General features: G+C 52.3%; 1 protein-coding gene across 6 annotated transcripts in view; it reads right to left on the bottom strand.

Moving 5' to 3' along the window:
* The window catches only part of SLC37A1 (solute carrier family 37 member 1), a 50,090-nt gene extending 32,434 nt beyond the window's left edge, over positions 1-17,656 (bottom strand). The window contains exons 1-6 of one of the 6 annotated variants that reach the window (XM_081068592.1): positions 17,451-17,554; positions 16,649-16,827; positions 13,157-13,381; positions 6,562-6,643; positions 3,620-3,752; positions 2,909-2,987 (exon numbers count right to left, since the gene is read on the bottom strand). In XM_081068592.1, coding sequence (XP_080924718.1) covers positions 2,909-2,987; positions 3,620-3,752; positions 6,562-6,643; positions 13,157-13,212 — 350 coding nt within the window. In that variant the 5' untranslated portion in view covers positions 13,213-13,381; positions 16,649-16,827; positions 17,451-17,554. Of the gene's footprint in view, positions 1-1,678; positions 1,863-2,199; positions 2,988-3,619; positions 3,753-6,561; positions 6,644-13,156; positions 13,382-16,399; positions 16,596-16,648; positions 17,318-17,450 lie in introns of those variants that run through there. The other 5 variants (XM_081068589.1, XM_081068588.1, XM_081068590.1 and 2 more) reach the window with 5 other exon arrangements.
* Positions 17,657-24,879: the final 7,223 nt, after the last annotated feature.

The raw sequence follows: 24,879 nt of genomic DNA, 5'->3' as shown, positions 1-24,879 counted from the left end.
ACTGCGGGTTACACACAAAACTTTTTCCTGCTGGGAGAAGGGACCACCTGTGACCATGAACAAGCCTCTGGGTCCCTGTGCTGTCATTACGTCACCACATTAGCACGTGAGCTGGCTGAGCTCTGCCAGCTACCCCCGGCCACAGAACTGGGATCTGGTTTAAAGATGAGATTTCCTTTAGGGTAAGGTCTGAAGTACGGGGGGTAACACCGCTATGCTCCTTTTGAGCAGCAACATGACTCAATACAGAGCCGGCATCTTTGGAGAATTCCCTCCTAAGCTGCCCGGGGGCTCAACCCGAGATCAGTGTGGGTTACGTGCCAGGTCCACCATGGTAGTGCTGGTGAGGATGAAAAGTCGTGTTTCCTATTAGAGCGCATATTTAACAGGCTTTTACACCCCACGGCCCCCAATGCCATAGGGAGTACATGCTGGACTGCCTTATGGGAAATGCCAGTGTGGAGCAACTTGACATTGCAACTTACTAATGAATAAAGAAATCACAAGTGATCGCGAGCCTTTTGCAATCATTAAAAACTCTACAGGTCTCATTTTCTTGCACATATCCTTCTAGGAGTCAGATAAACACGAAGCATCATGCAGAATGAAACCTGTCTGCCCACGAACAGCCCTCGGGAACCATCTCCAAAATTCTGGTTTTCAAGAGCCAGAGAACTTCTCCTTCTGAATTCACCAAATAAAAAAGATCACCCTGCTGTCACACAAATGACCTTTTAAGCACTAAAACAGAGGAACCCCTTGAAAATTACAAAGAACAGTCAGGTCACATTTTAAACTGAGTAGAAGCTGATCACACACAAACTCAAGCAGAGCACTCCGGAGAGAAACGAGTTATCTACTCCCACGTGCTCACTTCTGACATGAGGACACATGTCCCAGAGGGGCTGGCTGACCTGCCCAAAGTCACAGAACAAGTGGCAGAGTCAGATGGGCCTCTTGAGAGCTAGTGCCGCGGGCCAGGGCTGAGAAGCGCTCTCCTATGCGTTTCTTGCTTGCTGTACAATACTGGGTCCCAATTCGATCTCTACTTACAAGTTTTAAAAGAAAAGTCTGATGCAATGGACACCATTCCACACTGTATCAGACTCAGGCTCTAAAGGCCACACCGCACCTGCTGGGACCTGCCAGGAACGACCTGGGCTAACGAAGGTGCCCACCGGCTCTAGTTTAACCCGTGTGTCATGATGTCACTAGAAGGCCATGGAAGGAGCAGTGCGTGCCCTTGTCATAGTCAGGAGTCGGGCGTGGGTTTCACAGCAGACAGGATTTCAGAACCCCCACTGGCGAGCTGCATGAAAACTTCTAAGTAGGCAACACTAAAACCACTTCATTTAAACCAGGTTTTTAATCTCAGCAATCCTGACATCCGGCAGGGTTCTCTGTGGTGAGGGGCTGTCCTGTGGGCGGCAGCGTGCTTAGCAGCTCCCCAGTCTCTGCCCACTAGATGCCAGGGGCACCCCTTCTCCAGTGATGACAACCAAAAATGTCTCCAGATATCATTCCCTATTTCTTAGGGGGACAAAATCACTCCCAGCTGAGAACAACATTTAATACTGTTTTCTAGTAACGAGAGAAACATACTCCAACACTTGGGTCTTTCAGTGCTATAGGTTATTGGTGTCCAGTGAGAACACAGCGTTTAGAACGTAAGTCTTACTCCTCAGGCTGGCACGCTGCTAGTGGCCAGGTTGCCGGCCACGCCCTAGACGCCTCAGGCGACGCCATGCTTGTCTTCACTCAGGCTCACGCTCGGTCATGTGCCACAGGCTCGGGCTCCTGAGTCCAGTATCATCTGTGTGCGTGCACTCTGACCAGTGCTGCAGCGGCACGCAAATATGCAACTACAACGAAGGGAAGCCATCGTCTCCATCCACAGAACTGCCTGGCTGGGCAACACGCACGCGCACACGCACACACCACACACGCACACACGGCACTGGGCTGGCGCGGGGCGCAGGTCTGGATGATGCCACACTCTCGGGGGCGGGGGGGGGGGGACGGTCTCAGGAAAGAGACTCAGCAGTCACAGCACCCCCTAGCTTGCGGAATCTCTAAAGATCTCCATGTGAACAAAGCCCTCTTAGGCCGAAGGGCTCAGCCCCTCATTTTGCTTTCTGCTTTACCCCCCGCTGGACTGACCCGGTACCAGTACTTGATCTGCCCCCACATCACACTTACCACCTTCCCCCGGCAGTTCAAGAACAGGAGCAGAAAGGGCCGGGAACAAGCACACGTAACCGATGCTGGGTGTGGGCCTCGTGCCGGCGCCGTGCCAAGTGTCCTGTGTGCACTCACGCATCTAATCCCTACCACAAGCCCACACGTGGGGTGGGAACGACTATTGCCCCCATTTGCAAAGGGAAAACTGAGGTCCAAAGCAGTACAGTGAGCTGCCCGGCCACACGAGCAGGTGGTGGGGGCCGGGATTCGGGTCCCAGCCGTGTGTCTGCAGCCACGCCCCAGCCACCAGCCACCAGCCACCAGCCGCACAGCCAGGTGAGGAGCTCTGCGTGGGCCGAGCAGGACGTCCAAGGGGATGCGTCCAGCATGGCACACGCAAACAGACGGCAGCCCTGGGACCAGAGACGAGGCTGCGCTCAGCTGCGCATCACGGGGAGCTGCCAGGACCCTGTCCCTGAGTGACCACAGCTGGCAGGATTCACAGAGCATCCCAAACCCCGGGGCCAGGAGAGCCATCCAGGGCGGCGCCCTGCTTAGCGGCCCACCCGGGTCGTATAAATGCGCTGCTTCGTGGCCGCAGTCCCTGCTGCTCTCATTGTCGCCACCTCTGAGCAGAGACTGCAGGTGGGCCCATCCCGCACGCCCGGGAGCCCTCCACGCTGAGTGGCCAGAGCCAGCGAGGGGCCCGCGCACGAAGCAGCCCTACCTCAGGTACATGCCGATGGCGTACGCACACAGGAAGGAGTAATCCAGGGCCCCGAGAAGCTGTTGGTAGTTGTCCTGATCTGCAGGTGAGAATCAACAGGCGACGCTGAGTGGTGCTGTTTTCACTAGACATCACGGTACGGTCTGGAGCGGGCAGTAAAACACGAAACGTCTGCCCTCTGAGTGTGGCAGTGCGCTCATGAGGAGGTACACAGAAGCATGGCGCACGTCTTCTGTTCACTTCTCAGCAAAAGGACAGGACCTACCTTATTCGATCGATAAAACCAACAGAGGGCGCGGTGAGCACCGGTTTCTTTATGCTGTTGCATGTTAAACTGGCTTTTTACCCCACGCAGGCCAGCCCCCACCAGGCCTCTGTGGTCTCTCTCCTCCCCCCCCCCCGCCCCGTTTCTGCTCTGCGAGCCTTGACTTTGAGCTCTAATATGAAATGCAAATGGTCTTCAGCAGATCTCCCTACCAGGAGAATGTCTGTCCAGGTAGCAAGAGCCCTGCACACAGGCCCTGCAGACACAGCGGCTGAGCTGTGAGCACTGTGGCAGGAGAGCTGACCCTGGGCAGTTACACTCGAGGACGTCATCACTGCCGCAGAAACTGGCAAGGCTGGAAGAGTCCCACGAGGCATGGGAGAAGCCCGCAGGGGCCGCCCACTTCAGTGACTACACGGTCACGGGTGGACAGATGGAGAACTCACCGAACGGGGCCCAGCCACAGTCAGTCTCATTGCCTGGGGGCTGGTGAGGGGGCGTGTCACTGGCTTTTTGGCTCTGGCTGTTGACCCTGAGTTCGCCCTGGTCCGCAGAAGCACAGTACCTGTGCAGCTCACCCTGCAACATCCACGGGGAGGACAGAAGTCAGAGGGAAGCACTCAGGTGACGGTTGCAGAGTAAGAAGGGTCAGCAGGGTAAGCGTCCCCTCCTGGAGCCTCCCCAGGGCCTGTGCACAGGCCCCACCGTGCCCGCCGGGCTCTCCGGCAGCCCCACGCCTGTGCACACATACAGCACATGCAAGCACACACAGAGCTGCCCGAGACGACTGCTCAGAGCAGCTGTGCAGCCGAAAGTGGCCTGCCGTCGTCCTCGCCACCTGCCCAGGGCGGACGAATGGGTATGTCTTGCTGGATTTATACAGCTGAGGACTGCACAGCAATATAAGAGAGCAAGTTTCAGGTCTGTGTGATGGCGATGATGACTCTCAGAAACAAAACAAGCCTCACAAAGGAGCCACCACGGTAGGGTTCCACTTAGGAGGCTCAAGACGAGGGAAGTGAATCCGTGGTGACCTTGGTGAGAACTGCAGTCAGCTGGAGGAGGGTAAGGATGGGGAGACAGGGCACAAGGAGCCTGCTGGGAGCTGCAAAGGGGCCAGACCTCAACCCAGGTGATCATTTCCTGGGTGAGCATCTAAATATTTGTCCTGGCATGGCACCCGGGACTCGGCCTCTCTGTGGTCAAATGGCTGTGTCACCACCACGGAGCTGTTCTGTTGTCATTTAAACATCACCCTAAAAGCCTAGCCATTGGCTCTGCTTTATAAATTCAGAATAGCTCAGAGCTGGTCCTCCCAGCAGGGGCTTTGTGGTGTGGTGAGTGGCCCTGCCTGCCCCTGCCTGTGCTCAGCTGACACTCCACCAGGCTGACCCTGAGCTCAAGGCAGGGATGCTGGGCAGGGCTTGCGGCCCTTCCTACGGGCAAAAAGCTGGCATTTCCAGTATTTCCCCATTCACCTGATTTTATACTTTCTCCTCTTTGCCTTCAGAAGACAGGTATCTCTGCTCACCTTTCCTGCTGCTGCTCATGGAAGCCCAGCTGGCCAGACCTGGGGCACATTGGTACCACCCCGCTCAGCCCTACTAAGAAAGCCACAGGCTGACGGGAGAGGGCCTGCCCAGGCCAAGAGGGGCCCACAAGCCAGGCTGGAGTGAGTCGGGTAGCCCACACACATCATACACAGAAGTGAGGGAAAAGGAGTGTTGGAGACCACTGCATCAAACAGAATTTGACATCCTATCTCATCATCTAATACTCCCAGGGAGAAACCATCCATGGGAAATATAAGAGATTAGAGCTGATCTCTTTTTGTTTCATAAAGAAGCAGAAAAGCCTTTGTTTTGTTTAATCCTATGAAAAGAGGCAGCCAACCTCCTGGTCGGGGACTCGGGCTCTGAGCTGGGAACCTGACGCCCTGTGCTGTTTCCGACCTTGGCCAAGTCATGTGGCCGGTACAGTGCGGCCAGCCCAGCGCTGCCATAGAGACGACCTGTCACAGTCTCACCACACTGCCTCGGTCCCAACACCGGCCCTCCGGCGCCCGGCTGCTGGCTTCACGGTGAATCAAGATCAATCCTGAAGCCCCAGGAGGCTCCCCACGACTCTCGTTGCTTTAATTCCACAGCACTCCCTGAGGCTCTTCAACAGCCTCTTCCATTTTTATATGTCTTCACATAAAGACATATAAAGACATGTCCTTGTCCTCATATAAAGACATGTTCTTGTCTTCAGCTCTATGTGCATTTCCCCAACCAGGAGGACAAGTACTGGGATTTAAATCTATGGTGGCTGCTCACTGGTCCTGATTTTAGAGTCACAGTCATGGGGAGGAGTGTTAAGGCCCACTGTCTCTTTTCTCGTCCTTATCTTCTTTTTAAAAAACGTATTTCAAAAGGTCTGCAAACATTTTAAGTCATTAAAACTTGGTATGGCAAAAAAGTGAGAACTTCGCAAGCACCTTGAAGGGCATGGCAATTTCCTGCTTCCTAAGAGTCAAGGAGGAATTTTAGAGGCTGCTGAGTACACGCATGACGTCCGCCATCCCGGGGAGTTACTGGAGGACAGGGAGCAGAGCCTGTCCACAGAAGTGACAGCCTTGGCGTCGCCTCTCCCACCGGCCTGAGGCTTAGAGGCAGATGTCCAGCGCTCAGCCACTCACAGGAGTCAAGGTCAGCAGTTACAGTCCTGGACCTGTGTCCTTGCCAGTGACTAGAGAGTGAGGGAGGGGCCATACGCTATAAATGAACTGTCTTGGGCCCTGAGCAATTCCTTGCTCTTCCTACAATAGAGTCAAAAACCATTCAAGCCTGTTGACAGTCTGTAGACAAAATGATGTCAGAGTCAGAAAACGTTCCTGCTTTTCCCCACGTTCCACCCAGCCGGTACGCTGGCCTGTCCGCTTTACTCGTCTTTACACAGAGTCCAGGTAAGTGCCTGCTCAGCAGCTTCCTGCCCAGGAAGTCTGTGTTCAAGGAATACGGGAGAATCACCACCACAGACAGACTCAGAATCAAATCAAATGATCATAGAAGCAATTTGGGAACAATTTAAGATTGGATATTTTGGAGGGAACATTCACACAAGACAGAATAAATATTTAATTAAGCTTCAGAATGCCGAAACTATCAACTAATGTGACTGAAAGTACACTACCTCTAAAATTATAGATCCTAAAAACATTTTAAAGATTTTAATTTCAGGAAAGAATAACTAAAAACCAAAGCAGCAAAATTACTTCCTTCTACACAATCCATTTCCTCCTTTTTTCTTAGCCCCCCACTCTTCTTCCCCCAAATTGCCTCTTAACAACTAGTCCTTACAGAGATTACAGGCAGGATAGGAAATAAAGTGTTTTATGATTTCTTACCTTAACTATGCTGATAGGCTTTCGAGATAAGTGGAAACTTGCATACAGCAAAAATGTCAGAATGAAAGTGAAGGCTCTATACCTGAAACACAAAGCAGTGGTAGGAAATCATATCCAATAATGAGATGCATGAAGAATATGACTATATTCTTAAATTTCCTTATGCTGTGTATTATTCATTCAGTCCTACATCAATTAACAATCCTATTTATAATATTGCTACAATATTACATTAAAAAAACTTGCCACTTTTGCTGTCCAAATCGAAACTATTTAAACATTCATTAAAAAAATTATAATCAAAGAGAAATCTGGGACTCAGAAGATGAATGCATGTTTACAAAGCACATGAAAAGGAAGATTTAGTTTGAAACAAAATTAAGGGCAAGTTTCTTGTAAGCCTGCTATCCTGGGCATCTAAGATCGTATTTATTTTTTACTTTTCAGCTTCTATGTAACTTTTCAGAAGGACACAAGCAAGGAAGAAGCATAAATATCTCACTGACCTCCATGAGGAAAACTCAGTAATGCTGACAAGCTATGAATAAGGCCGATGATATAAAAATACTGGCCCAAAGCCCAGCTGCTCTTTCTGGCTTATGAGAAAAGCAGTTCAAGGGGGAAGTGCTGAAATATGTGGGAGTCTAAAGGAAAGAAGATACTTTAATAAGAAGATAAAAGTTCGTTCCAGTCTAGAAATTTGAACCACGCTATAGAGACATTTCTTAGGGGAAGAAAATAGGTCACGAAGAAAAAGTATTTGGCAAGAGATGAAGACAAGGGCTCCCACTAGAAAGTCGGTCCTCTGTGTGGGGAGGCCCAGCCCCTCATCCTGAAAAGACCTTTGGCTTTTAAGCTGAGTGGTGGCTCCAGTGGTAATTCCCCAAGGCAGAGGCAGCTGGTTAGAACAGAGAAAGGCTGGCCCATGTCCCCGGGGCCCTCGGTGACACTGGGACCCTCCTCCAGTCGCACCTCTACATTTTCAATGCTGTGGCTTCCTCTTCAAGAGCAGTCTTCCATGAATAACACAAAGAATCCTGGGGGTGGGGGGCCTATTTCTTTGGACATTAGTGGTCAAACAAATATTTCCAGATTAAAAAAAAAAATCAAGATGCTATTTGAGGTGGGAAAAAAAGGGGTGGTGGGACCATAGGGCTGAAACCTACAGCCAACCACCAGGATAACCGTGCCTTAGGGAAAGGAAAACACCAACCGACTTGCCAGGCACTCAGTACATACGTGGGAAACGACTAAAGAAATGCCCCCATGCTCTCCTCTTCATCAAGGAGACACACATCTTTCTAGGACTCTTTTTTTCCAAGCTGCCAAAGACCAGATAGGAAAAAAGTGAACCCATAGAAAAACGAGTGTGTAATTTATGCCAAAGAACAAAGGTCACGCAGGTACCGTGGGTTTGTTATGAAGTCCAGTCTCTGTCCTGCTGTTTCTGAAAACTGTCAGGTGGAGAACAGAAGCTCTGTTACCCACCCACCGCTTCTATGTGCCGTAAGTTGCCAGCACAGGAAGCTTCTAGGCCACTGGAACGCTGTGAGCCCGCAATACCCAAACTCCCAGCCCACAGGGAGATTCGCTGGTCACTCACATCCTCGCTGGACGTAAATGACTAGGGGGAGTGCAGTCTGTGGGGGGCCCTGACTGCCCCCAGTGGGTACAGAGCCCCCTTTTCCAATCTCCACAAGGGAGTATTTTGAAAAAGTTCTAAGACTGAGTTACACCCACAGCTCCCAAATCAGCTGAAGAGAAGGCGGAGCCCCCAAGAACGCCATATACCACCTCTGACAGGTGTGCGATCAATCCGGAGGATCTGAATGTCCCAATCACCCAGCTAAGGAGGACTTTGAGAACATGGCTCTGCTTAAATGGGCCTTGGTTCTGCTCTCTACTCTGTACCCACACATAAATAGCCCACTCTATAAATATTCTATTTTTATTAAATATATTAGCATTTATAAAAATAGAATAAATAACCCAGAAATACATAACCCTCCGTAGACAATGTCTGCAGAGCCCCGGGGCCCTAACATACCTGCCTTCTTAGATGCTCGAGGCTGTCCAGGTCATCAGAATCTAGTGGCCATCCCAGGGTCTCCGCCCCCTACCCGCATGCCCCCCTCCCCGGGCCTCCGCCCCCTCCCCACCTGGTCCCCTCCTCTATCCAGCAGTTGGGCAGTGGTGCTCCCCAGTGGGCACAGGTGGCCCAGGACTGCCTGGCTGGGGGATGGCCCCTGAGCACCGTGGGCCACAGAGGGTACAACACGTTTCTGGGCTCCACTGAATTGTCAGCGCGGTTTTGTGCAGAAGTGGAATGCCCTGATGCATCCTCCCTTTGGGGAAGGTAACTGCCCACAGGTTGCCAGGATCGTCTAAGAAGCTTTTTACTCCTGTGGGATTATCCTGGGTCCGGGCTCTAACGTCCTAAACGGCCTTCCCGAAGTCCTCTGCCCATTTTGTGATTCTCTTCTCCTTTCCTTCCCTCCTGCATCACTTCTGATGCAAGGATTTCAGACGGTGCTTATGTCCTTTTATCCATCTCCTACGGGTGGAATACTGTCCTCCCAAATTCACAGCTGTCTCAGATCTCAGAATGCGACCTTATTTAGACCAGCACTTGCAGATGTGACCAGGAAAGCTGAGGTCCTACTTAACTCACGCATGACCTCACATCCAATGTGATCCTAGATCCAGGGACTGATGCCCTCAGGAAGGCCACGTGAAGACATAGGGACAGACAGGAGGAAGGCTATGTGACGACAGAGGCACGACCAGACAAGGACTGGCAGGAAGCACGAGAGACTGCAACGGCGAGGAGGCGCCTTCCCCGGAGCCGCCAGTGGGAGCCGGGCCTAGGACACCTCCACCTCAGGCTTCCGGCAGCCCCGACAGTGAGAACCAGCTCCTGCTCACACACGCACAGACCTTGTTACTGCAGCCCTAGCAAACTAATAGAACCCACTACTTGAGGTGTTTTGTGTAACGTTTAGGCTTCTGAATACTAAACAAATACAATTAGAAATGAATTTTCCAATCCTTTCCTTCGTCAGTGTCCCACTTCCTGTTGGCAGTTCTGTCTACCTGTTGCATTGTTTGCGCCTACCAATACGCAGCAGCGTCCGGGCTGACCCCACGTTCCTATCTCGGCAAGGACGGCATGGGGCAGTGTGCACCTTGAAGGCTTCCTGAGAAACGGTCGCGAATGTGGCATGTTACCAGGTGAGCAGCAGCTGCTCCGAGCTGAGACTCGAGCAGAACGTTTCCTCATCTGAGCGCTGTTTATGTCACATGCGACTCAGGAAAACACACAGGCTTTAGGTGGCAGTTTCTGAGCAGCATGAGCTGGCACAGAAGTCAGTCCAAAGACAGCCTTAGCTCAGAGACACGACACCACGTGGCTGCGAAGCGCCCCAGGAGAGGCACCCTGCTGAGGGGCTACCTCCACGTCACCCCAGGAGGGCGGCTCTATCAGTGAGGACTCTCAGGAACGCTGAGACGACGTAGGGCACTGGTTCCTCCCGCTTTCCCCCAAGAGTGTGTGTCCCCTGATGACATGGCACGGCTGATGGGGACAGGATGGCGAGCTGGCACTCTGCTGTGGGAGGAGCTGGGCTGTCTCCTGTCTCCTGCTCGGACACCGACTGAGTTACAGCCGCATGGACTCACTTGGTTCTGATTTATCCAGCATGCTATGATCCGTTAGTGGTATCGCTTCTTTTAAATCTCCCGTCACCTCAGGTTTGGCCCGTGAGAGCCCTCATTTTTAAGCACGTCCTTGTTTTCTGGCACAAGATGTCCCAGGCTCCTCTTACTTTCCCTGCCCTGGTGCTGACATCGACCCAGGCTCTGCAGATGCCAGGTTTGTTCAGCGAGAAATGGAACGAGAAAGCCCTGACCGGCACAGGGGTGCTCAGGGCTGTGGGGTGTTGTTGCCCCCAGGACCTCTTGGTGGGTAGGGATGAGGCATTTTACACATACACACACACGCGCGCACACGCGCACACGCACATACAACATACACACACGTCACATACCACACACGACTATATATGCCTCTTTCCCCCTGCTTGCCCTCCAGTCCTTGGTATCTTTAGTTCCAAGCCAGTACCACATGGTCCATTCAGCCCCACCCCCATATTTATAACTCCTTCACCATCAGTGAGAAGCGGTCTCCCTTCTGTGATATTGCTGACAAAAATGCATAATCAGAATCGAATCACAAGGAAATACTAGACACCCCCAAAACAAAAGACAGTCTATAAAAAAATGGCTCATGCCCTTCAAAAACGTCAAGTTCAGAAAAGACAAAGAAAGGCCAAGAAACATTTCCAGGTGAAAGGAGACTAAACCCACAGGACAACTAAGTGCAACATCTGATCTTGGACTGGGTCCTGGGCCAGGGAAAAGCTGTCACACACTGGACATCTGACACAGTTCTGAACATGGACTATGGATTAGATAATAGCATTGGATCAGTGTTAAATCTCCTGACTTTCACCTTTGTGTGTAGTTATATGAGAACATCTCATTCACAGGAAATGCACACTGAAGAAATTAGAAATAAAAGGGCATGAGATCAGCAACGTACTTTCAAATGGTTCAGGAAAAAAAATGTGCACGCGCACACACACACACACACACGCGCGCGCGCGCACACACACGGAGAAGCCAATGAGGTGCAATGATAAGCAGCTGTCGGCCAGGTGAGCCCAGGCCCCACAGCAAGGCTGGGTGCATTTTCAGTCCCTCTGCCCTAGGCCCACTCTACTCAAGATGCAAAGTCCCAGGAGACACCAGCAAATGGCCTGAGGTCCCATCCTGCCTCCTGCTGGGCCTGCGCTGTTCCAGGAAGCTCATAGGAATGGACCTCGAGCGAGGCCTTCCGTCAGCCGCCATAATGGGACGGGAAGTCCTGAGACTCACCTACTTATCCCAACTGCACCCAAAGGAGGGAAGTCAGTTCCCAAAAGGAAATCAAAGTGCTGCTAGAAACAGGCAAGTGTGCTGGACAGAAAAACAAACTTTGCAGGAATGTTAAAGCCAATCTCTTCTCTCACAGCTAAGAAAGGTTATATAACTCTTAAAGGCCAAAGAGCAAGTTGGAGGCAGAGATGGAACAGAATTAAGAAAAACACTCTACAGCCTGGCCTCCCAAAGTGTGGTCAATGCACTGACAGCACGCATCACCTGGGAAATGCAGACTCTCAGGAGCCAGCCCAAACTATTGAGTCAGAATCTGCATTTTAACAAGTTCTTGGGGTGATTCACACACAATGAAGTTTGAGAAGCAGTGCTCTATCTTTGTAGGTCTCAATCTTAAAAAAAAGAATTTGTGATATACAGTTCTGTGTAGCATTCTTATAATTTTCTTCTGTGTTTTAAAACTGTATCAAAATAAAGAAGCTAAACACCCCCAAAATACCAGGTAAGTGTTTAAACACTTGTGGCTAGATTAGCAGTAGACCTGAAATGAATGAACGAGGGACTGCTCTGGAAAGAAGGAGATGTCTGAGGTCACACCTGAGACCTGGTGTGGGCTCCACCAACCAGCAGGGGCCCGACAGGCTGCAAAGGTGTGGAGGCCACAAGTGGGTTGTCGTGATGGAGATGACAGGGTCCGGAAAGGCCACTATGGCATAAAAATTATTTTGAGTTCAATTTGAGGAACAAATTATTTATTGTTCCTGAAATCTCTTTTCTGCCCAAAAGCAGAGTCTCCCGAAAGAACTCAGTTGTTGTAACTGTCTTCCTGGGAGCGATGAGGGAAGATGGACTCTTATCGGAAATGAGAATTGTCCGCACCGCACCTAAACAGACACTGTCTTAACACTATCATATCTCCCATCTATTCCCCTAAGGGCCCACCTACTTTTCTAAAAAGTCATCTGTTTTCCCACAAGTCCCCCCACTCCATTAAGAGGGTCTCTAAGCCCCAAATTCTAACAGCCCCTTTGAGTCACATTTTTCTGTGAGCTTCCATACATATGTGATCAGTTTAATTTGCATGCCCCAATTACTGAACCTAAGAGGGTAGAAAAAAACGTTTTCCTCTAGGAACAAAGGATAGAAACCACTGAGAGTGTGGGTTAGAGGCCAGAGAGCCGGGCTCCAGACTCTGACCTCGCCACCTGCTTCTGCCCAGAAGTGTGGGATTCATGAGCAACGTGAGAAGGAATCTCAGAGCTGCTCAGGAACAGAGTGCTGCTCTGGTCTGCAAATTTCATTTCCTCTCTGGAAGATCTGCCCCAGTCAGGCCACTCACTGGAGAGTGAATATACTTATTTTACCCACAGCTATTTTGTAATCCTGCCGGTAGTCAGCGGTCATTTCTTGATGGGGACCATGATTATTACAGAAACCACTGAGGACCACAAAGGGTCCAAACGCTATCTGTCACTGCCAGAACCAAAGACAAAGGGCAACTCGGCATGTGTTCCTGGTCATAGCTTCCAACAAGCAATCCAACAGTTCCGGGCAGGCCAGTACCCACGTGTGTTTTACAGCGGAGCCGGGGAGAGAGCTGGCCACACGGTGGTCCCCACCTGCACGTGACCACCCGGAGACCGGAGTCGCTGAGACTTACCATTGATCCCTGGAGAACGAGACCAGGAAGCGGATGCCGGTGGGGAGTGGAGCCATTTACGCACAGACCGTGGGCTCCAGTCACGGAATCCGTGCTTCACAAAGAGGCCGTTAAACCTGGTTCCAAGTGGTCCTCTGTTGCCCTGGACTCACACAGCCTGGAAAGCGAGACGTCCTCTTAGGTCCAGCGGGAGTCCGCTCTTCCTTCCGGCAGAGGCTCGACTCTCTACAAGGAGAAGGAGGAGTTGAGAATTCAGGTGTTCTGATAATGACACCGTGGTGTCCCTGGCAGAAATAACTCCCTGCATGGCTGCTACCCAGCCCAGATCAAGGCCTTCCCTGACAACAGGGTCGCCCACCCAGAGGGGCTCTAGGTGGCAGGAGAGCGTCTGCCCTGAGGGCATCTGTTCAAAGAGCCCTGAAATGATTTTCACAGGATGTTCTGATGAGGTAAAAAAGAGCCACTTAGCTCCTCTCCGTCTGGAAGGCTTCCACTGAGGAAGCCATCGACCTTGCCCACAACACCACTGACCTGACACTGACTTTCACACGAAGCACTGCTACGTGCCCAGTGCTTACAGCATGTGCTCAACCAAAGCGGCCAGGACTCCGGCCGTGTTCGAGTCCACCCACTTGGACAAGGCCACACTGGAGCCACCATAACAGAGTGGAACGTAGGCCCAGACCAGATGGCAGCTCATCAAATCAATCACGTAACTGGCTGTGCAACTGAACTGAAATGCATCGAATGCTGTGGGAATGAACTTCGGCTCCTATCTGCCTCTTCATTTCTCATCTCCTGTGGTCACTTCAGAGGCCACGGGAAATGACCCCATTCTGAAGTCAGGGCTGCAGGCAGAGCAAGACAGGAAAGAAGTGGCAGGGAGGCCTGAGCGCCGCAAGGGGCCTGGCACACAGGCCTGCTTTCCTGCCCCAAGGCTGACCTCACGGCTTGTCTTATTTTTCAGTTGTTTTTCTACACGTGGTAGCAGGAATCTTTTGGACCAATGAGTTAAATAAGACAATTCCCAGTGTATACAGGACCGTGGATTGACCTGTCTCACAGTTATTTAAAATTCACAGGTTATACACTTTTTAAAAAGAAAGCTACTTTTGAGTAAACATTAATCTTGATTTAAGAAGCTGACATTTATTTAATGTCTTCAAACAACTTCCTTGAGATAACAGACGTCGCAGCAAATAGTTCAGATGTAGAGGGCTGAAACTCGATTCACAAGTGCCCGTGTCTTCCCAATTAGAATGGATTCCCTCCTCCACTTCATTCCTGTCCTCCCTCCAGAGTGAGCTGTTTCAATGACTTTTCTTTATACCACTTTCGGGGGGGAAAAAAGTAAAGCCTTTGGTGAGCGCTGATCCTGGAAACCCTCACCCCTCCATCTTGTCCCAGGGAGGCAGTGCAGAAGCCCCCTCTGCGCCAGCCGGAGCTACGTCTCTGCCCCCACCAGCTTGGCCCAGACCCCACCAGGGCCTTCACTATATTACGCAGCCTCAGCTACTCATTCCCCCGGGAGCGTCACCTGGCCCCACAGCTGACCTCGGGCTGCATCACCTTCTGCAGCTAAAAACAGGGAGGATGACACCTACGTTTTAGGGCTGTTACAGGAAGAAATGACAACCGGAGGAAAGCACTCAGCAGCAGCCTGGCACTTAGCAGAGGGTCAGTAAACAGCCGCTGGTGTTGTTCTCATGGTAAATTCAGGAGAGGAAGGCACTGCAGGGGACTGCCGTGTCCCATCCCCTGGTTCAGAAGCCAGCACACAGCAAGCGCTCAAGAGATATGGGGAATGAATTTCCACAGTTTTTCAAAATCGTTCTTGCTCAAATCTCTACATTTAAAAAATGTTAGTAAAGTTCTGCTCAAAATGAGTGGACTTCTGTTTGGGCTTAAGTATACTTCAAGAAACAAGTCTGCGACGATGACTTCAGAGTAAAGGATTTGGTTTAACTTTTACAATGGAAGGCCAGAATGCAACATCTTCCTGAGTAAACACACTGCTTCTCTCAGCTTGTCTGGAAATAGTCTACTGCCATCTAATGAATCCATCAATCAACCTCAATTCAATTCTGGCCAAACCTGAAACAGCAAAAATCCAGAAGGCACTGGAAAATCAGCAGGAAAGAAAACTCGATTTCCTTTTAAAACAGTGTGGGCTCTTCTGCCTGTGAACCAGGTGAGAGCAAGCGCTATAAATTCTCAGAGTACAATTAAGACGTGCACAGATCGCAATTTTACACGTGGGATGTTCGGAGCTCAGTGTAATGAGTTCCTCCCCCTGCAAAGCCAGGGCCATGCTTTGGAAACCATCCTGTGAGAGCTGGTGCAGACCTCTGAGGTCCTCAGGGAGGACTCCGTTCCCGCGCGTGAGCCCACGGCCACCCTGGGAGAGGTAGCATGCTCACTTCTGGGCAGAACAATGAGGTCAGTGGCTGGCCCCTGGCAAGTGGACGCTGTGCGGACAATTCAGGTTCATCCAGTTTCCCTCTGTCCCCTCCTCCCGCCCACCCCCACCACACACGGCAGCAGAACTGGAGCAAATCACGTGGTTTAAACCCTGTTTGGGGCACACAGCCCAAGTACATAAGAAGATATACTTTTTTTTTAAATGTGTGTTAATAGGCACCCCTGGAACCTATAGGGAAAAGTGTCAGAATATCCGGTTTCATTCTACTGTCAGAGAGGCGACTTGGGAACCAGCCCTTCAGAGCATCTCTAAGAAAACCTTCTGCAACAGCCCAACCTAGTCATCCATTACAGAATGACCCGAGGGAAATATGCGCTCTCGAGCCCCACCCTCCCACTCCACACTGGGTGATCTGTGCAGCCTCGAAAGTTCCGCATACTCTTCAGAGACAAAAATAATGAGACTCAAAAGTAAGTAATGGCCAGAGCATTATTGAAAGGGCCTTTCCACAACTAAAGCACTGTTGTAAATAATCAAAGCAGCCCCAGGCGTATTTTAAATCATCTACTCAAAGACCAAGTTTTAAAAGTGGATCTCATTTCAAGGCAAAGGTGGGTGGGAAATGTATGTCTTCTCAGAAAGAGGAAACAACTTCCTTTCTAGGAAACAAACACACCTGCTTCTATGGCTAGTGCTTTGAAGGCTCTATTCAACATTTAAGATGAATGCCAGTGGCCACTCTCTCTTCCCCTTGGCTTCAATACGGAAGGGAGTCCTCCCTCCACACCACCAACAACGGGACCTCAGAGGTGAACCAGCACCTGCCAATGCAGTTCCAACACAGCGCAGGGGAACTTGAGGGCTGGAGGCCAGGACTTCCAGCGTGATCTCAGAGGAGGTTAAAGCGGAGCCGGGGGAGGGAGGGGCGGGCAGGAATCGAAGCTAGTTCCCCACGTTTTCAAACCGCCTCACACAATTTAAGTTCAAGGGCAGGCGGCACTTTCCAGGCAGTGAGCTCTGGGAGACGAAAGGAAAGACTGCCTTAGGGTTCCACCTTTAGAAATTCAAACCTGGGGTGGGGGAAGGGGCTCTCCAGTGCGCTGCGTTCAAATGCCAATCCGGATGGTTCACGGCGTTCGTGGCATAAGCAGCGAGAAGCTGGGAGCGCAGGAGGATGGCGCTGGAGGTAACAGGAGCCCGTGGTGGCCGGCGACTGGCGGACTTTCCTGGCTTTAAGCCCCACAAATACCTGAGGTCACGGGCATGGCTCGCGTTAGCGAGGAGGCTCAGCGGCTCCGGGAACCAGCGAGCTGCTCCGCAGACAGACAACCGAAGGCCCAGGGTGCTGACGTGCCAGCCTCCGGGTGGCTTTCCGCGCGGGCTCCTCCCCAGCGACTGATCCGCGGAGGTGGACCCGGCGGGCATGCCCACACCCACGTCACGCGCGGATAACGCGCCGGTCTCCTCCCGCGGGATCCCTAGACCCCGGGCTGTCACCGCGGGCGGGGTGGGTGGGGAGGGACCCGGCAGCACAGCTCGTCCCGTCCCTGCCTTCACTTCCCGGGAACGCCCGTGCCACCCGGTACCGGACGCCGGCCGGGCGCCCGCTACTCCTCCAGCGCCTTCATTCGGAGACTCCCCAAAGCTGGGGGAGCTGGCGACAGAGACAAAGACGGGCGGAGGGGGCGCAGGGCGCAGGGACCCGGCCGGCCGCACGGGCGCTGCCCCCCTCCGGCGCTGCCCCCGCCTGTCGCCCACGGTGGCAGGTGCCCCGAGGCTGCGCCCCCAGAGTCCGGCTTCCCCGCAGGTGCGGGCGGTGGGGAGGGGTCCTTGCGCCACTTCCCAGCGCCGGTCCCCGTCCCCGCGTCTCACCTGTGCCGCCCAGGCCCACGCCACGCAGCCTGGCCCGGTGGCCGGGCCTCCGTGGGCGCTTCCTGCTCTGACTTCCTGGGGCAGCGCGGAGGCCCCGCGGCCCTTTCACTTTCCCGTGGCCGCGGGGCGCCCGGCCCCTCCCCTTCCAGCCCCCCGCTCGCGGTCCTCCCGCAGCCCCCGGTCCTCCCGCAGCCCCGGAGCGCGCCGGGGTCCCACACGGCCAAGGGGGCGCCCCCGCGCGGAGAGGCGCCGCCCGCCAGCTGTTGGGGCCGCGGTCATTGGTCCGCTCAGGATTCTTCGCGGCCATCCTGTGCCTTGCACCTGCCGCCAGCCCAGCGGGCGCACGGCATTGACTGATACGTTCTCCACAGGCCAAGCCCGAGCTCCCCAAGGGCCCTTTGTCCTCGAGGTAGGTCTTAGCAACAGGAACAAAGCCAGGCGTCCCCCAGGAAGGACCAGTGCTAAAGAGGGCCTGCTGCCTGGCCACCTCACCGCCCTTCCTAGCGCCCCATCTCACGGGTGAGAATCAGGAAACTAGCATTCTGTTAAGTGACAATGCGGACCACGAGGCTATGTTGAACCATCTTTCATCACACCTGTGTGCACGCGTGACACACGCAGCTCACACGGCTGTGCTGGGGAAGCCCAGCCTGGCCCGGTCACTTGGCCCGGTCACCCAGCATCGCTGGTGCCCTCACAGACAGTTCCCATGTCACCAGGAACAATTGCTCTCTGAATCCCATGCTCACTGCTGGCCCAAATTTGACCTTGGGCAGCCTGTGAAAAAGGCCAGATTAGAGACCAGCCTAGGAGGACCGGCAGAACGCTCACTGTAGACACATGGCATCCAACTGAAGCCAGGAGCCCAGCTCCCAGGAGAGCACTTCTCAGGAAAAGCCAAACCAAGCAGAAAATACATTTGACAAATGAAATTCCAGAAGGAAGGCTGCCCCTGCTTTCAACAATTCTTAAGGCTAAAACCAATCCTAGGCCGGGCTGTAAATGCCCAGAAAGGTCTGTGTGGACAGTGCCCTGGGCCTCGGGCGGGCACCATGCCCTACGCTGCCCAGCACTCCCCTCACGCCAGCCTGGGAAGGCTGCCCCTGCCCTGCCAGGCCCTACAGTTTTCCCCGGGGGCTGTTGTGTTTCCAGAACACCTTGGTATCTTTTTCCATTTGCTGAATTGGGCTGCATCGAGTGCACCTCTCAGGCTTTTGAGAAGTGTTCTCCATGCAGAAAGGAAAGCTGGCAGCCTCACTGTGGCCCTAATGTGCAGCCACAGGACACCTGCAGGGTCCCCTCATCCCGCAAGGGAGCTGGTCCAAGCCTCTGGACTTCTCTTTCCCTTTAGGGTGGTCTCTTTCTGTGGACCTCCTGTCTGCGGGTTCCTTCTCCTCCCTTTCCTAACACTCCATTCCTGGTGAGCCCCAAACCAGTCCAATCGGGCCCCCAGCTCCCTTTCCTTTGGGGCACCCTGCAGAACTGCTCAGGGCTCCTCTCTCACTGAACTGGGGCATCAGCCACCCCAGTTCCAAGCTCTCCCTCATGCAACCCACTCTCTGGCTGTCTCACACCGCCCTTCTAAAGGCCTAACCCACCCGGGCGTCTTTCTGCCCATGGCTGCTGGTTGCCAAGATGCGTGCTTTCTCCTACATTGGTATTTCTGCCTCGGTCCTCCTGATCCCAGCCTGGCATAGTGAGCTCAAACTTGGGGGCCCAGGTCAAATATTTCTGTTCTCTCAGGCAGTCTTCACTGCATATTCGGGGTGCTGCAGACACCTCTGGATCCTGACATATCACAATGAGTTAGGACTAGTTATCTCTAAATCCATCTCCTGGCCCCCAGACATGGGTTGGAGGGCTTCTCGGGGTCATGCCCACTCCGAGGGCACTGAGCCACGATTGCAAACTGCATGAATGGATGTGGTGTGACAGTACAGGGTATCCCAACATTTTTCACATTTTCTCATGGAGAAAACGATAATATTTGTATGGCACCCTAGGGAAAACCAGAGGGGACTTATCACATTTGCTTAAAAATATTAATCTTTTATAAAACGTTAATTTTTATATTAATTTTTTATATGATTGTAAGAAACATTTAAAATGTGTTGGAGGAGCTAGTAAATTTGTGTAAAACTCCCTAATAATACAGTTCACATTCTGAAATGAAAACCTGTGATTGCTCTGATGAACACATAGTTTTGTGCTTGAAAATGATAGCACACAAGTTCAGGCCAGAGGGGGCAACTGGGACGCCAAGACTGAGACACTTTGTTCCTGCAACTAATGATAACTTTAAAGCCATTTTTTATAATCACACAAATTTTACAACAGTTGAAATGATATTTAAAGAATCTAACAAGCCTTCCTTATCTTTCATTGACATGCAAGACTGAAATTTCTTGTGAGAGTCGAATGCATTTCCAATCCAGCTACACTTCACATCCAGTACTTTAAATCAGCACCAAGCATGCCAGGCCCAGGGAGGTGTGTCCTTGGGCTGCTGCTGACTCAGATCCAGCCAGGACTCCAGAGAGATGAGGCCAGATGCCCAGACTCGCACTGCCTGGGCGGGACCCTGCTGCAACCCCAAACTTCCATGCTGGCTTTGAATTTGTTTTGATTTTATTTCAGTAGGAGAGGAACAGATGAAATCAGAGGCACGCGCACTCTTATCCAACAAATATTCATTGGGTGCCTACAGAGGCCAGCCCTACGCCAGCCCTGACGCCTCTCGGAGTCAATAAGGGGCCTTGCCTTTGCAGAGTTCACAGAGCAAGAGGCAGGTGGCAGGCATAGGTGGTCCACTCAAAGGGAAACTGATGTGAGGGTCAGGAAGGGGCTATATTCATTTCCTAGGGCTGCACTCTCAAAGGCCTTCAAACCAGGTGGCTTAAAACACTGGCAACTGATGGGTCAGGAGGCCAGAAACCTGAGCTCAAGTTGTCAGGGCCCGCGCCCTCCGATGGCCCTGGGAACAACCTGCTCCAGTCTTCCCTTAGCTACTGGTGTTGCTGGCAATCCTTAGTGCTTGCTGGCTTGTAGGGACATCGCTCCAATCTGCCTGTCATCACGTGGCCTTCTTCCTGTGTCTTCACATCGTCTTCCATTGGTGTGTCTGTGTGTCCATGTCTCCCCCTCATGAAGACACAGTCACAGTGGACTTGGGGTACACGCTACTCCACAAGCCTTCAGCTTCACTAATTACATCTGCAACTAACTACCCTATTTCCAAGGACGGTCACATTCTCAAGTTCCAGGAAGGAAATGGCTTTTTTTGTTTGTTTTCTTTTGGAGGGTGGGGTACTATTTAACTCAATACAGGGCCATTGCATAAGTTTTAGCAGGGTGCAGGGAAATTAACGAAAATGCACCCCCAGGCTGACACCACCAGGAAGTTGTTAAATCATTAGCACCCTAAGCCTCAGGCTGCAGAGGGCACTGCTAGACAGAAGGGGCTTTGGTAGGAATGCAGCTGCCTTCACATTACAGCCCAGCAGGGAAGGGGTGCCGTAAACAACCCCACCTGTCTTCCTGCCCTCCCCTGACCCAACCCAAGACAGGTGAAGGCCCAGCGGCCACATTGCGGCCCCAGGAGGCACTAGGACAGGTGTGGCCCTCCCCGTAAGTGAAGACTGCAGACAGGTAGCCAGCAAGCCCAGCACTGTGTTACGTGTTACAACAGAGGACACACGGGGTGCAAGAGAAGGTCACCTGACCCAGACTAGCTGGTCATGGCAAGTAACATCTCAGGAGCATACGAGGAACTGGCCAAGGGCATAGAAAGGAGGGGACACAGCATGTTGTCACAACAGAAGCCGCAGGCCAGATTGGGAGTTAGAAATGTTGCAGGTAACGTGAGGGTGCAGAGGGGTTGAGGGGACAATACAGCCCGAGATTTCAGTTGTTGGGAGCGCCGACTGGAGAAAGGTCTAGGTGAGAGAAAGGAGGCAAGGGAGAGGGAGGAGCCAGGATGACCCCCAGGCATCCAGCTTGGGCAGCTAAGTGGATGGGGGCATCTTCATGGAAAGAGGGAACATTCAAAGGCCAAACAGACGGGGGTGGGCTGAGGCAAGGACTTTACTTGCTCTTGTTGAGTGTGGGGTTCCTGGGGAACCTCTCAGTGGAGATGTTGACCGGGGCTGGATGTGTGGTCTGGAGTCTGAAACAATCCTAGGCCAGCGAGCGAGGCCTGCTATGGATAGCAATTGACAGCCAGGGAGTAGAGAATTTGCCTGCGCAGGAGACTAGACTGAACCTGAGTGCTAACTCTTCAGGGCCAGGCAGGGCGGAGGGGCTGGAAGCCAGGAATGGATTGGTGGGAAAAGCCAGGAGAGTGTGTTGTCCAAGAAGCCCAAGGAAAGCAGTGTTTCCAGAAGGAGAGAGAGCGGTCCACAGTCAGATGCTGCGAAGATGTCAGGGTTTGCTGGCTTCACCCAGAAGCTCGTGGCTGACACTTCCATAGGGGTGGGGTGGGCGGGCAGATTGCTGTGGGTGAGGATTGAGTAGGCAGCACGGAGCAGACCACCATTTCAGGAAGGGAAGAGACAGGAGGGCCCAAAGCTGGAGAGGGACTTGGGAAGGAGGAGGGTATTTGTGAAACATGGACATTTTCAAGCATATGCAGCAGTTCAGAGAACACTGCAGTGAAACGCATGTACCCATAACCCAGCTGCATCAATTATCAACACACGGCTGATTTTGTTTCCCCTCTATTTTGACTTCACTTCCTGCCCCAGGATCATTTGGCAGCACATGACTGACATAGTATCTCTTCTGTAAAATTTTATCTGTATCTAAAAGATACGGTTTTAAACACAACCACAGAACCATCATCATGGCTGTGCCAAACCAGAACACTTCCATAACAGCACCAAGTGTCCAGTCTGTGTCCTCACTTCCCTGACTGTCCTATAAGTGTTCTGGCTCTTGCTTTTGTTTGTTTTAAACAGGGATCCAGACAGTTCACAGGTGTGCTGTTTGACACGTCTCCTCATCTGGAAACTTCCCGGCCTGTCTCTCTCTGCCCCAGCTGCTGGTTGCCGTTGTTGTCATGGAGGCAGGTCACTTGTCTGTTTCCTACACTCTGCCTTGTGCAGACTCCGCCTTCACGCTGTGGTCTAAACGTTCTTTTGCCCCCAGCACTTCCTGAAATTGGCAGTGAGGTGTAGAGGCCTGATCAGATTTGGTAGGTTCAAAGCAGGCACACGGCATCTGGGCATCTCGTTCTGCGGTCTGAGGGTTCCTTCTCTAAGTTCACCGATTCTTTAGAAGTCAGGACTCACAGAAGGGAAACTGTGATGGCCTAATTCCACTCTTCTGTCTTTACCAGCATACTTCTGTAACGAGAAACTTCCCCTTGTCATGTATCTAGTTAACTCTGGGGTAGTTTGTACAGGAAAAGCAGGACAAATTCGGAATAATGCCTTCCTTTGTCACTTTTCGAAATGAGTTGGTTTTCTAGTATTCTTCAAAAGTCATCAGTGTGTTTTGTTACATGAACTGGGGACTGAGTCACAGCTGGTGTATGCTGACCCACTGAGTACGCTTCTTACTGAATCTCACTTGCCTGCCTTTGGCCAGTGGGAGCCTCTTCTCAGGGTTTGCAGTCCTTCTGACACGACCCTGGCACCTTTGAGTGTCACTGCTTTCTAGTGTGACATGCTATTCTGAGCTCATCTCACCGAGTTCCTGCCCCAGATCTGGAAGCAGCCATCTTTCCTAGCAGGCCAGGTCCTGAAGAAGTAGGAGAAGACAGGAGTCGGTACGTACAGGAGAGGGGCTCTCACTCAAGGACACATGTCCCTTCACAGGCAGAAAGACAAGGGATCCAAAGCGTGTGTGGAGAAATGAGCTGAGGATGGAGAAGGGACAGTGCGTAGGCAGAGGCATTTTGGAGGAGGAAGGCCCCAGCTAAGAGCTCTCATCTGTGTTCTTGTTGTCACAGAAGGTGAAGACCGTCGCTGAAAGTGAAGAGGGAGGAAGTGACCTCTGGTGTTTGCGGAAATCTGGAGGAGTGAGGGTAACCACTGGGAACCCTAACGAGAGGATAGCAGCTGTTGCCAGGCAATGAGCTTGAAGGAAACGAGTGAATTTCTATTGGCGCCGATCTGTGTGACGGTGTGTAAGTGTCTGGGAGCCCAAGTGGGTGCTGGACAGGTGGGCAGAACCCACCAGAAGGGAGGCTTTGCCATCCGTCCAACTTGCAGTGAAGACTCACTCCTTTTCCCTGCTCTTAAGAAAGAGGCAACTGTGACACCTACTGGAAAGCTTGGTCATTCATGTGAGAGAAGCACTAAGAGCTAGAACCTTCTATGTGCAAAAGAAGCCCTGTGCTAGGAGCCAGGGTTGCGATGAGAAATAAGTTTTGAAAAGGACATCTGTCCAGGAGCTCGGCCTCTCCAGGGAAACCGCGAGGTGTGGCGAAGAGGCCATGGGAGGTCCAGGAGAGGACAGAAGCCCCAGCCGGGCCAAGGCGGGCGCAAGGGCAGGCCCTGCCTATCTGGAGCTGGGAGGACCGTGGGCCTCAGAGCCCGAGAAAATGCCTCAAGCTTGGAAAGCATAAATGCATCACCCATTATTTGAGATAAGGAAAGGTGAAATCAGAACCTGTTTACTTAACGTGGATAATTTTATCTCTGGATAGAAAAGCAAGAGTTGTAGCAGTGTGGGCGCTAATCGCTGAGCCGGGAGAGCTCTGTTCAATGCTGCTGATAATAACAGAATGAGGAGCGTCCCGCTGTGAAGCGTGGCCCACCTGAAGCGTGGTTCCAGGCAGACCGGAAGGCCATGTGCCAGGGAGCTGGGGCCCCATCAATTGTGAGGCGTGGGCCTGCCGGGTCCTGCTGAAGCCCAGAGAGGAGCTGTCCAGGCCTTCTGGCTGCTCAGGCTGCACCGGGCCTGACTGGCTCATGTATGAGAGCTCCCTCTCCCCCAAGGGCTCTCCTCCTGGATGGGAAAGGGAAGGGCCCAGGCAGGAGCCTTGAACATGGTTAGAGGGGGTTAGAGCGTCTCCTTGGCTATATCTGTTGGTCCCAGTGGGTCAGGAAGTGGGAGGGGGTGTCAGAGAGCTAGGTCTCATCTCCACAAGAGGTCTGAAGCCACCGAAAAGTCAGAGTGCTCACAGTCTTTAGAAACAAGGAGGGGCACCGGGGTGGGGGTTGGGGGGAAGCCAAGAGTGGAAGGCAGTGGCCTCTGGGCTGTAGGATGAGGAACGAAGGGACAGAGCTGTGTCTTTCAGTACTGTTTGATTTTAAACCACAGGTATGCATTGTCAAATAAAATAAAAATTAATGTTAAAAAAGAGAAGGCTATGCTTGGCTTAGGCAGTGGCTTGTTGGTGGTAGGATTGTAGACCCTGCGATACCTGAGTTTGGGACACATTTCCAAGTGTCCTGAAATCATCTGGAGGAAATGGCTCATTTAC

Source organism: Rhinolophus hipposideros (assembly GCF_964194185.1).
Source record: "Rhinolophus hipposideros genome assembly, chromosome: 2".
Lineage (NCBI taxonomy): Eukaryota > Metazoa > Chordata > Mammalia > Chiroptera > Rhinolophidae > Rhinolophus > Rhinolophus hipposideros.
The sequence above is the reverse complement of the archived record's forward strand: the minus strand, read 5'-3'. Positions and strand labels throughout refer to the sequence as shown.